Source organism: Lepisma saccharinum, chromosome 4 (assembly GCF_977018435.1).
Source record: "Lepisma saccharinum chromosome 4, izLepSacc3.1, whole genome shotgun sequence".
NCBI lineage: Eukaryota > Metazoa > Arthropoda > Insecta > Zygentoma > Lepismatidae > Lepisma > Lepisma saccharinum.
Genome location: NC_139232.1, coordinates 89,200,700 through 89,213,186, shown reverse-complemented (window position 1 = coordinate 89,213,186; position 12,487 = coordinate 89,200,700). Strand labels below are relative to the sequence as shown.

Genomic DNA, 12,487 nt, shown 5'->3' with positions numbered 1-12,487 from the left:
GGTCCCTAATCACCGTTCGTGCTCATCGTAACGAATATCCAAAAGTGGAACAAAGCGACATAAAATGAGACAAATCTATACGGCGCATGCTTTTAGAAGGAACATGAGTTCGGCCAATACCCAGCCAGTGTTACTGCGCTGTGTCCATTATTTTGATAATGCATGCACAGTATATATGACTACAGTTAAATAATATAGTGAATATTTCTACACAGGATTATATATAATATCATATCACTGTAGCATATACGAGAAACCCATACCTGAAAGAATCTTGAAGGAATTTATTCATCACCGTTCTCGTCGTCTTCCTCGGTCTCCATGTCACTGATTTCACTACCGAGTCACTCTCCTGGAGGTTAATGATTAGATTTTGCACCCTTGGTGCCTGTACTACTGGTGCTAGGTTTTGAGAGCAATATTATTTAAAATAAAAAGAACACACGTAACACACACTATTGCACGAAAGGGCTGTATTTTATCTTTTCACAAACTGTTCTTTGTGGCGCACGAGTGAACGATAAGCGAATAATTTTACACCGACCTTGCTACGAAAACGCTGAACTCAAACTGACCCAGACTTGCAATGTTCGAGAACGCCCAGAACAATGAAGGGTCATTGTTTATATCGAGGCGAATTTACACCCACAGTTTTCCCTAGACACAACAACTCAGCTGCGTCAACACGGTGGCAAAGAAGAAACCAGGCGGAAGGAAATGAAAGGTGATGTTTCCCTTGTTACTTCCAGAAACGATAACTCCGGCTGTAGACGACGGAAATTCATGGGACTTGGACAGTCAGGTTCAAAATGTATTTCCCCATCTTATGAAGAACCTTAATGTGGCGAATTTTATGAAAACTTCTTGGGCGCAAGAAAAATACAAAACACGGCTTTTAACTTCCGCGCCGCAGTCTCCTAACTGTACAACGTTGCACTCCTGCCATTGGCTGATCGCCACGCACACCCTCTTAGTGGCCCCGCCCGATATCGCTTCTAAAAACGTGCGTCGTATAATTAAGTAAAGGGTGTCTTCTGAAGAGAAAATTAACAATGCTGTAGCAATATTTAGCAACCTTGATAAGAGATGTCTCTCACTCTCTCTTTCTATTTAAGCAGAAACAACTGTAAGATCTTCATTCGTAATGTTTACAGCATCTTCATTACTGTTTAATACTACTTTGATGTTCAATAAAAATTGAAAATCCCTTTGAAATTTCAAAACACTTGCTCACGGTTTACCGTTTTCATTTCAAATACATCGAGATGATGCACATACATGTATACAAATGACTTCTAATACTTGCGATTATTACCTATAGATATTGATACGTTTCATAGAAATAAAATGTTGTTCGTAGTCTTTTTCACGATCCACGAGGTAGCATTATGCGAAATTCCTCATAAAGTCAAAGATTTACTGTTCAATCATCCATATGTACGCCAGTGGTAAAGATATTTCAACAACTAAGGAAGCTTTGATTCCAAATTTAGACACGTAAACTGGCGAAACAGAAACATGAAAATGAACCTCCGAGAACAAATTCAACTTTTCATACTGGAAGTTTAATAAACGAATGCATTTTACAACGTAACGGCATGCCACTCTTAATAAGCCTGCGTTAATTACTAAAGAAACGCGTAATTTGGTATTATAAACTAGCAAATTACTTCCTTTAACAACTGGTTCAAAATGTCAAGAAATTAATGAAATGTTTTTAATAAAATCTCATTATTGCTCTTTATTAATAATGATAATTAAATTTTCATACTTTTATTGTTTTATGTTTCTATAATGGTGTAAATCTATTAATGGTCGCTCTAAACATTTCCTTATCAGAGTTGAAGCTAGAGATTTCAGCGCCTATGACGAGAATAGATTTTCACACCCCCTGCACCGAATTTGCATTGCACCCCCCTTCCTCTAGATGTAGCTGGCATACTTAGACATTCAATACATTTTATGTACCTACTCTTTTCCGTTGAATTCGACGAAAAGAAAACTCAGCATTCAAGAAATGTGGCTAATAAAAGGGTAGTCGGTTCGGTTGTACGTACATCCCATATCATCTTCATTCAAGCAGTGTGTGTTATTGTTCAAATCTGCAAACTCGATTGCAAATTAAAGTTTACTACGTGGAGCGACAAAAAATGAGAAACTTCAAGAAGACATTAGTTTCCTATTAAATTAAGATGTGCTATGTTTTATTCCCGACGAAAGTAGGTGAGAAATGGAGGAGAAATAACAGGTCGGTCTAATTTTGATGTTCCAGGGGCCTAGGGTGACAATGACACCCACCTTTTCAGCTACGGCTCCATTTCTTAATAGTCCAATTTGATATATTTTCAAAACGTTATCTATGAATGTAGAAGTGCGTTTTTACCCCCATGCTCTTACAAGCCCTAACGAGAGAAGAGAGAGAACAAGAGATGTATGCAACATTCACACACATACATAAAATCATTCTTTGTTCTTCTTTCTTTGTATGGGTTTATGATATTATTCTTATTATAGATTGTTTGAAGTCAAAACTAATTGCTTATATTTGTTGTTATAACACAAAGTCTTACCCAAAGTCTTGCAAAATTTTGATGGGGGGAATATTTTAATAGAACAAGATCTTTGGGGGAAAGGTGGGAGATCCCCTTTCCGCCGTGGGAATTCGTGCTCTGTATGTGACCACCAACGCTACGGAATGATCCTTATAATGAAGAACATTTCTGAATGTTAATTAACCAACAAAAGGAAATTTTCTCATCAAGACTGCAGTTCGAAAAAAGTCAGAACATTGAGTAAAAATGGTGAACTGTGCCGATCAAATTGGGACGTTTGGTACCTTCGCATAAATGGTTATAAAACTAAAATTAATAAATATAGTAGGCTACAGACTTCTGTAGTCGGTCTCTCTCCAGAAACAACACATTCATTTATGAAAGAAGAAAACAGAAACTCTTGCAAAATCATAAAAATCGTCCGTGTTATTTTTGTAGGTTTTTATAGGTTAGCATAAAATATTCCATGACTCTGTGGGGGGGCATGACCCCCTTGCCCCCTCCTCCCTTGGGTACGGACCTGACCCCTTCTTGTATTCAAAGATTAATACATTAAGGAACAATCGTCCCATCTACTTTAAGAAATTTAATTTCAGCATTTTCATGTATCTTATGTAAAGTATTCGTTAGGGTAATATTATTATTTAAAATTACTTTCAAATTGCAGATAACAATTGCGTATATGTGTATTGACGCTCAGCGAGTAAATCATACTTATTTTTGGCGTCTGTCCAATCCAATTTGTGAATTTTCATTTCAAATTCCATCGAACATTTTATAACTAAATTATAATGTGATGAAAAATCAAAGAGTGATTATGGCCACCAATTGTGTCAGGACGGCAAAATATTAAATAAATCAATTATAATTTGACAGTTACCAATTTTGCTTCCGGAATACGAACATGCGCAGTAAAGAGTCAGTGTTTCCAATCTGCATCCTTAATACTTCAAATATTAAACATATACAGTGAAAGTGAATGGGAAAAATGGTGTCACAAATATATCCTGGAATTTGAACAAACAATTCCCGATTTCGCAAGGCGCGGACCAATATTTATTTTCAATATCTGGGATAAAAATAGATGAGATATACATGCCGTGCTTCTTTGGGAACAATTCTTTGAATCACGTATTCTGATACACTAATTATTTGTCTCAGAATAGAATATATGTATGGATGTGTGTGTGTGCGCGCGCGCAATTTGCTATTTAACACAACTTATTTATCTTACTAGAGTATAGCACAGAGCACTACTGCAGGAGGGGTTCCGGGTTCGAATCGCTGTCTTAGCGTGTGTGTGTTCTTTGTGAGTGTCCCTTCATTAATTTCGTCATAGCATCACTCATCCTCTTGGCCGAAATTAGCCAAACGTGGTAGAAAAGAGGACTTTTCAGGTAGAGGAGTTATTTCCCAAAGATCCCTGGCTGTTAGGCACTTTCATATCGGGAGTGAGTAAGACTAACCGTAAACTCTTAATCAACAAGCGAGCAGCTGACGTCATGGCAAGCAAACACGTATCACTGACGTGGGCGTCGCCACAATTTTTGTAGGGGTAAGTGGGGGTCAGGCCATAGATAAAAGTTGAATACTAAAAATAATATTCGTTATTTTTATTAACATTGTTTCAATTGATATACGGGAGCAAACTAATGGACACAGTCCAATTTATTTCAATATCGATTACTGCTATTATTGTTGTTATATCCGTGGGAAACATCTACTCAATCCACCGAATGAATTACTATCTAGGACAGCTCATTTCCATTATTTTTACATTTCATACAGTTAGCCTAGTGTATCTAAAAGCAGTTCTATTGTGTTACTAACATTTACAAATAAACGTGGGGACTGTTTTCATACTAAAGTTTATGTTTTGCGAATGACCAAAATATCACTTTTACCATGTTTTACACCCAAACCCTTCAATTATATTGTGACATATGGAAATATATTTTTTTTCTGTATTTTACACTATTTTTCGATGTAAAACGGTTTGTACTTTGGTTATTCTGTTCGAATACTAACTGAACATTATTTCTGTTATTAACAATAAAAGTAACAAGCATTCTTCATTATTGTAACTTGCAATGAAAGTTGTGCATTTCCATGGGGGGTTGACAGTACACTGTTGATAAGCTCGCTATCTGTAAGCTGGGGCGGGGGGTGGGCTGCAACCCCCATCAGCCATTCCCTTGCCTACGTCATTGCCCGTAAAACCACGGCTCTTTAAAAACAGAAATTATACGCTTCCATTCATGTCGTTTCTATTAGGGAGAATTCACACCGAAGAGACACGCGACATGCGACACGAGACACGAGAGTTTCACACCGAAGAGACAAAGTGTTTTAAACATGTTTTTCTTTCAAGACTTGTTTAAAACACATGCTGATACTTGGTGTTTGACAGTTTGTGGTTATTTGCGTGTTCTATAACTATGCCTTTGATTCATTGCGTGTTATTCTGTTTATTGTGTATATAAATCTGTTCAGTGGCTGAAAATGTATATTGAATTAACAAAGAAACATATCGTGATGAATACCAGTGGGTCACGTTGAAAAAAACCTGGCTCTATTTTTACAGGTGTTCAAAATATTTTAAAAATTTAATACTACATGAATGAAACCGTTTTATTCCTCACTGCAAAATATGCACATTGTTGATAATGTCAGTCGCATTCACGATAAAATATATTAAAATAACAAAACAAAAAAAAGACAGAGTAGCTACCACGTAAACTCAGTGGGTCTGGCAACCCTGGATTAGTTGAAGCTTCTCGAACAGCCTACATGCGAGAGTTAAGACTAAAATACATGTATTTCTTTAAAAAGAAACAAACATTTTGCCAACCCTGCTGAATATACAAGATGCACGCGACACACAGCAAGCAACACTTGTTTCATTGCTCAGTCCGCAAGATGATGCCGATATAATGGCATTAATTAGTTTATTAGTCACCCTAAAAAAACGTAACAAGAGACATTGTTACATCTAAATCGCATTGTAAAATTTGTGCAAGTTATTGAAACTCGGGAGAGACATGTTGTGCATGAGAAAACTGAGATATATATAATATGCACTGACATCAAACTGTATACGCTAGACTTTCCAAACTGGACAAAGCGAATACTTAAAGACTAGAGAAATGAAACCATGTCCCAGTATTTTCTTAAGTCAATGCCCTTAGTTCAAGAAGTTTGCTCGTAAATCTTTACAGTATTTAAGATTTTACGCATGAATTAACATGTACCTATGAAATTAAATTAAATATTGATAAATAAGTTCTAGCATAATCATCATATCATAGAGAATAATGATAGTTTGATTACGTGTGTAGAATTGTTGACAAATATAAAAATATGAATGACAAAGTGGTAATGTCGTCTCCTTGTAATTAAGTGATGCCGAGTTCGACAACCCGGCGAGGGTTGTGGCGAGGGTACCACTTTAAACTATAGGTCGAGTCCTGATAAGTATATTTGTGCTTAAAATGGACTTAAAAAACGAAAATTCACAACTTAAATAAGATATTGGGATTATGATAGTTGTCAACAATTTTCAACAGAACCTTTCGCAGCTCAGTATAGTTGATTCGAGGGGACGGTATCGGGTCGCGGCCCGGCGGATGAGTACTAGATTACTTGACCATGTTGACTGATGTAATGTGGACTAAAGCACCTCCATATGCTGGCTTTTTCAAATAAAAACACGTCGTAAATTGGCGAAAACACTGCATCAAAAACTTGATAAAATCGAAATGAACGTTGTGTTTAAATCTTAAAACATTGTACATATCGATACTTTATTAAATCATCAAATTTGAGCTTCAAATACGTTGTAAGGCTTCCGGTTGGGCTCTCTTCTAGAGTCTGAATACAGCTCGTTGGAATGAAGCATTCTCTGCGCATACGCGAACAACATACTGAGGCGACACGATGCACGATATTGAGAAAACGGCACAGTCCGTGAGACACGTAAGCGACATGCGACACGTGCATCTTGCCGTGTCTCTTCGGTTCGAAAGGTTGCATTGATTACTGAGGGTTCGCTTCCAAGCGACACGCGTCTCGTGTCGCATGTCGCGTGTCTCATGTTTCTTCGGTGTGAATTCTCCCTAAAATTAATATTTTCTGAACGTGGCTTTCTTTTCTCTCTTCCTCTTTTTTTTTTGACGTAACGTTCGACTTTGAAATTCCATATTCAGCATATTTCCACCCTTCCATCTGTATTGTCAAGATCCCTTCATTGCCATTCTGTCCCAGTTCTTTCTCATGACTCTTTTTCTCTTCCCTCCCTCGTTTTCCTGCTTCGGTCCTTTATCCTCAGCTATCTCGCCCTCTCTTCCTTGCTCTGGTGCGAAAGAGAAGAACAACGAAGAGTATCTCCCCAAATTGAATATTAAATGAAGCGGTTGTTATAGCTACTTAGAATGAGGATCTTCCCTTTGTCATTCTCTTCATCTGCAAAGTTTTCCCGCCCTGAGCGCTCCCGCCCGCGCGCTCCTCTGATAAGAAATGTTGCAGCGTTGCCACGTAACAGGCTTCTGTGGGAAAAGACGCGTAGAAATTCAGAAATCTTTACTTTTGTGTTCACAGAAAGACTTCTGTCGCACGGAATGGAGTGACTGTGTAATGTCAACATTAATTTAACTCTCTTAAGGGAGATGAGGAAGGTTTGTAAATATAATGTGGATTTTTTCAAAGGATGTACTCACGTTCAGAGCGTACTTGCAGAACGTTTCAAGTGGGATGTATTAAACTATGCGTTTAATTTTTATATTTTTTGTTAGATTTTCACCGATATACAATAATCGCGACAATGAGACTTAATTCACAAACAATATCTTCCATTTCAACTTGTGCGCCTCTATGCTGCCGAGGTTGACATAACATTTTTGTGGTGCCGTTACTGGAGCTCCAACTCCGATCGTACTCCTGTGGCAATAGCTCTCGTCCAGTCTTGCGGCGGGCGCCCAAAATGCTAGCAAGGGAAGTGAGAAGTCGGGAAGCGACCAATCCAGCGCGATAAGAAACAGCAGCCTGTAGAACGTGGTGCGCGCAGCACGTCCTCCCGCGACGTCGTAACTCTCGGCGCCACATCTGTTGGCTGGTTGGTCTACGGCTTATTCCCTGCCCCTCAAATCCCTTGCCAGCATGTAGGGCGCCCGCCGTAAGACTGTAAAAGAGTTTTTCTACGTCTTTGGGTCTAGTATATGAATCCGATTAGTACTTTTCGAAGTGTAACGATCTCGCAATGAAAATTCTCCCAAACGCTCAATTTACCTCCCCCTCCCCCAGGGTGGGGATCTAATATAGTTCATTTTTACTATTGTACTCGATTAGTTATCCATGCCTTAGCTGGGATTCGATTCTAGAGCCTTTGATTTCGTTGACCACTCATCCACAAGGTTTACTGCAATGCTATTCAGGTCTGGATAAATAATAAGAAAAACTCTTAGGAACAAGAGAGGTGATATCCTTCCTTGAAAATTCATGCGATTCGTAAGCATTTACATTGACTTCATTTGGACCAATTTTCATAGAATAAGAATGTGTATTTTATGCACAGTGAAAATGTTACATTTAAGTTGTTTTGAACGGAGTATTTTCCGGTCAAGTACTAACATTTATTTCAGTTCTACAGGATTTGTTAAGAAAATATCCACACGTCTACAGCCCTAGTTACTAGTTAACTTAGATTCGCGATCATTTTCTTAATCTTGGCCTAAGAGAATTAGCATATTTAGGAGTAGCATCAATCGAAAAAAAAGGGTAATACCATATCATGTCTCTATTCATGTTTTATCTTCTCGTCTAAATAATCTAAAAGATAAAATATGCTATACAGTAATTATGCATGCAGGAGGGAGTATAAAAGGTTACATAATACCAAACTGCGCCATCTATCCTCACGCAGAGGCGCAACCACGAATTTTTGTCTGGGAGGAGGGCAAGTACTAGGATAAACGTACCAATAATAATAATAATAATAATAATAATAATAATACTTTTAAAATAGATAATAATAATGTTATTATAAGATTATGATAACATTATTATTACTACTATTACTACTATTATTATTATTGTTAATATTGATTTGCTTTATTTTACTTCGGTTATTGTGCCACTTTTGGTTAATTTGCGAACATGGGGGTGAGTGATGATATGATGAAATTGATGAATGGACACTCACAAACATCCATGCTCAAGCCGGGATTCGAACCGGGACCAACATCATTATTATTATTATTACTAGTAGTATCAAATACGTTATTACCCTCGTAAATTTGCTAAAGGGGTAGAAGTTGTTACTAAAGCATTTGTGTTCGAAGAAACGATTTGAATTAGCTATTTTTCAAGACTTTCAATTTCACATTAATAATGGAAAACAAGCACACAAGATTTTGAAAGAGAAAATGCTTGATAAATGCATTCCAAATAAATTCATTTTTACATTAACATGTATAACTTTATGCACAACATTATGTTTCACATTATGCAACATGGAGTGACGCGGACACTAAATTGTGTGCGTATTCAAAGATTATTTAATACAAGTTTATGCAACATATATTATGTAAATGTATTACACAACAAATTCAGCCATCTCACAATAAACCAACAGCAAAAATTACATAAATTGTCTCTCAAATGTGCACGCTCCCTTTCCTCAAAACAATTGTTCATGTATTTAAAACAAAATGAATTAAGACAAGTCCTATTTCTCTGTCTGGTAATTTACAATGCATTACAGATAACAATGATACATTGCGAGCGAAGCGAGGTGATCAAGGGTTCCCGGGTTTGATACCCGGTGGAGGCACATAGTGGTTCGGAACCCACTTTAAGCTATAGGCCCAGTCTCAATTAGCATTTCTGTGCATAAAGTAGACTTAAAAAAATCAATCAATATTACAAGTTTTATTCATGTACACCGTTCGGCGGCCAGGGCCGTCTCTCGCCGGTTCTGAACTTAATAAGACTAAGAAAAGGAGGCATTGCGAGCGAAGCGAGCAAGAATATTTTAGGAAAATTATTTTTTTTTGCATAAAATTTGAAGATCTGGGCTGTAATTGCCCCTCTGCAGGTACACTTGGCCGTCATTGTTTGCCCCCCCGGCCCCCCTATAACACATTTCCGACCAAGGTTGGGGGGCAATGCCCCCCTGCCCCCCTGTTTGTTGCGCCACTGTTATCAAGTTTGGATATTATCAGAATTATTCAACTTCAGTTGGTAGGCCATGTAGCATGCAAGAAGAAATGGGGAAGAAATGGTTATGCGGTTCTCGTTGGGAAACCTGATGGTAAGAGACCTATGGGAAGGGAAAGACGAAGATGGACCTGATGCAAATTGGTAAGGATGGTTAAGCGTCTATTGACCTTGCCGAGAATAAGGACCAGTAGAAAACATATTATACGTTACTGCCACAATAACCTCCTGGTTTGATTGATTGATATAAAATTTTGGGGCGCGTCAACACTTGCATCCGTCATATTTAAGAGGCCCAACCCCTTATTATGTTGTTTTCAGAAGTAGAACCTATTTCCCTTATACTTTCCACCCCTATTTTCCCACTGGACTCGTCTAGTCAGCGCATGCGCACTTGCATAGATGGTTGCGACTAAGGCAGACTGACACCTGCATCAGTATTTTTAATAGCTTTTGTTAGGCTAATGAATGAAAATAAATTATTATTATTATGTTTGTACCAAAGTTAATAGTGTGGATATATTCGCTGTCCCTCTTGATCAACTTAAAGCAAAATGTTATTGACATAGTAAAAATGTCTAATATCTCTAGTCCTGATCAAGGACTGAATTTTACACTATGAAACAAAATGTAATCAAATTTCTGCTTATGTTTATTTTGTTTTGCTGATTGCGAAAGTACTGCCTGTGTTCCTTTGTCTATGGTTTTGCTGAAATACTGACTAGTTCCTACTGGACATCATAAGTTACATAATTCAGCTTATCCTAATGTTCAAAGCTGTATATGTAGAACACATTACTTATCAATAATTTGTATTAAAAATAACTTGTTTTAAAATCGACAACGTAAATGACTTCGTATTTGTTAAGAGTTCTGTTTGCAATGAATCTAACAGGTATCTCAAAATCGTGACGGTGATACCTGCCCTTCACTAAAAAGGAGAACGGTGTGTTCCGTTTTTCTGAATCAACAGGCAAACCGTTAAATGTTAACGGTAGAATATTTTAAATATTGTGGTAACATCCAATAATGCATTGCACATATGCAATAAACTCCCCTAATTCTTTGTGGAGGACCAAAATGTAGTTAAGAAACAAAGAAAAATGCTATAAAGGCCTGCAAAACTGACAAAGTACACCGAAGGCCAAAAAATACAATGTACCTAGCTATATATGCAAAGTTTTCTAGTCCTAACTGAAGAGAAACAGACCACCATTATGTTTACCGGAATGTTCAGGGTTCAGGAACTAGCTTTTTATGTAACTTTCACCGACTGTGGGTTTCCCGCGGTCCGGATTTGAATTTGTGGGAGCCCCCAAGATTTCGATGATGACACCGCATCGTGAGGACAATTTGGGAGCTACTCGAATAGAAGCAGTGAACTCTGGTGTCGAACGGCAGAAAACAGGGTTGATAGGACAAGATGAGCTGACCAATCGTCAGCCAATGAAAAGTCGCTTAACATGCCTGGGCCCATAGAAGGCTGTTGCGTCATGGTTAATCATATTAAGAAACAAACAATAAGAAAACCACAACTCAATGAGTTTGAACATCTATTGAGCCCAGTAGAAACACACAATAACAAAACCACAACTGTTTGAGCTTGATCATCTATTGAGTCGAGTAGGAACAAACAATAATGGCACAACTCTGTGAGTTTGAACATCTATTGAGTCAAGTAGAAACACACAATAAAAAAGCCACAACGATGTGAGGTTGAACATCTATTGAGTCGAGTAGAAACACACAATAAGAAAACCACAACTATGTGAGTTTGAACATCTAATGAGCCGAGTAGAAACACACAATAAGAAAGCTACAACTCTGTTAGTTCGAACATCTATTGAGCCGATTAGAAACAAACAATACGAAATCCACAACTCAGTGAGTTTGAACATATATTGAGCACAATAGAAACAAACAATAAGAAAACCACAACTCTGTAACCTTGAACATCTATTGAGCTAAACAATAAGAAAACCACAACATACCTCTGTGAGCTGGAGCGTCTCTTGAGCCGAGGACGGAGGCAAGTTTTGGTGTGTCTTCCTGCAGAACAATGTCTTTCGTTTTCCTATAGAGATTATACAAAGTGGCGACACAGCGCAACGTCAGCTTCCCTTCTCGGAAACTCGTGCTGTCCGTGTCGATTTCCACCCCAAGAACCGACGTTTCTAAATTGTTTGGCTCCACGATGACTTCGTAAAGCCTCAAATATGACGAAGGAACCTGAAAATCAAAAAGAAATCACGTGGTTAGCAAGTGCGGTATAATTGTGTTTTTCAGCTATGTTCATTGCTTGAGATAAGAATTAAATATCACTTATGTGTATTACATTCTGGGATTTTCTATAAAACAGAAGTAATTCAGTAAAAATATGTACTACCTGAATTAATAACAAGACAACCCCATTCCCAAACTCAATAAACCATTATCTTGCTTCCTTATTAAAAAAAAATATTAAATGTGAAATATTTCACAAAAGAGGTCGCACTACGTTATAGAACTTTTCTGAAAGTACTAAGGTGAACATAACACAGAGATTATCATGTAGATAATAAGGTAATTATCAAATATAATTTTCTTTTACAATGAACTGAAACAACGCTTCTGGCCTCTGCACCTAAGTCATATGCAAAATAACGAGCAAGATATTTCGTATTCTTCATGATAATATTTATCAAAATGAAATAAATTCCTTCAAGATTCCTTGAAGCATTTAT

At 37.5% G+C, this 12,487-nt stretch overlaps 1 protein-coding gene across 1 annotated transcript in view; it reads right to left on the bottom strand.

Annotated features, from left to right (window-relative positions):
• The window catches only part of LOC145987257 (uncharacterized), a 563,513-nt gene that overhangs the window by 44,641 nt on the left and 506,385 nt on the right, over positions 1-12,487 (bottom strand). Inside the window, exon 5 of the mRNA XM_083121773.1 lies at positions 11,756-11,993. Within this exon, the coding sequence (XP_082977899.1) occupies positions 11,756-11,993 (238 nt within the window). The remainder of the gene's footprint in view (positions 1-11,755; positions 11,994-12,487) is intronic.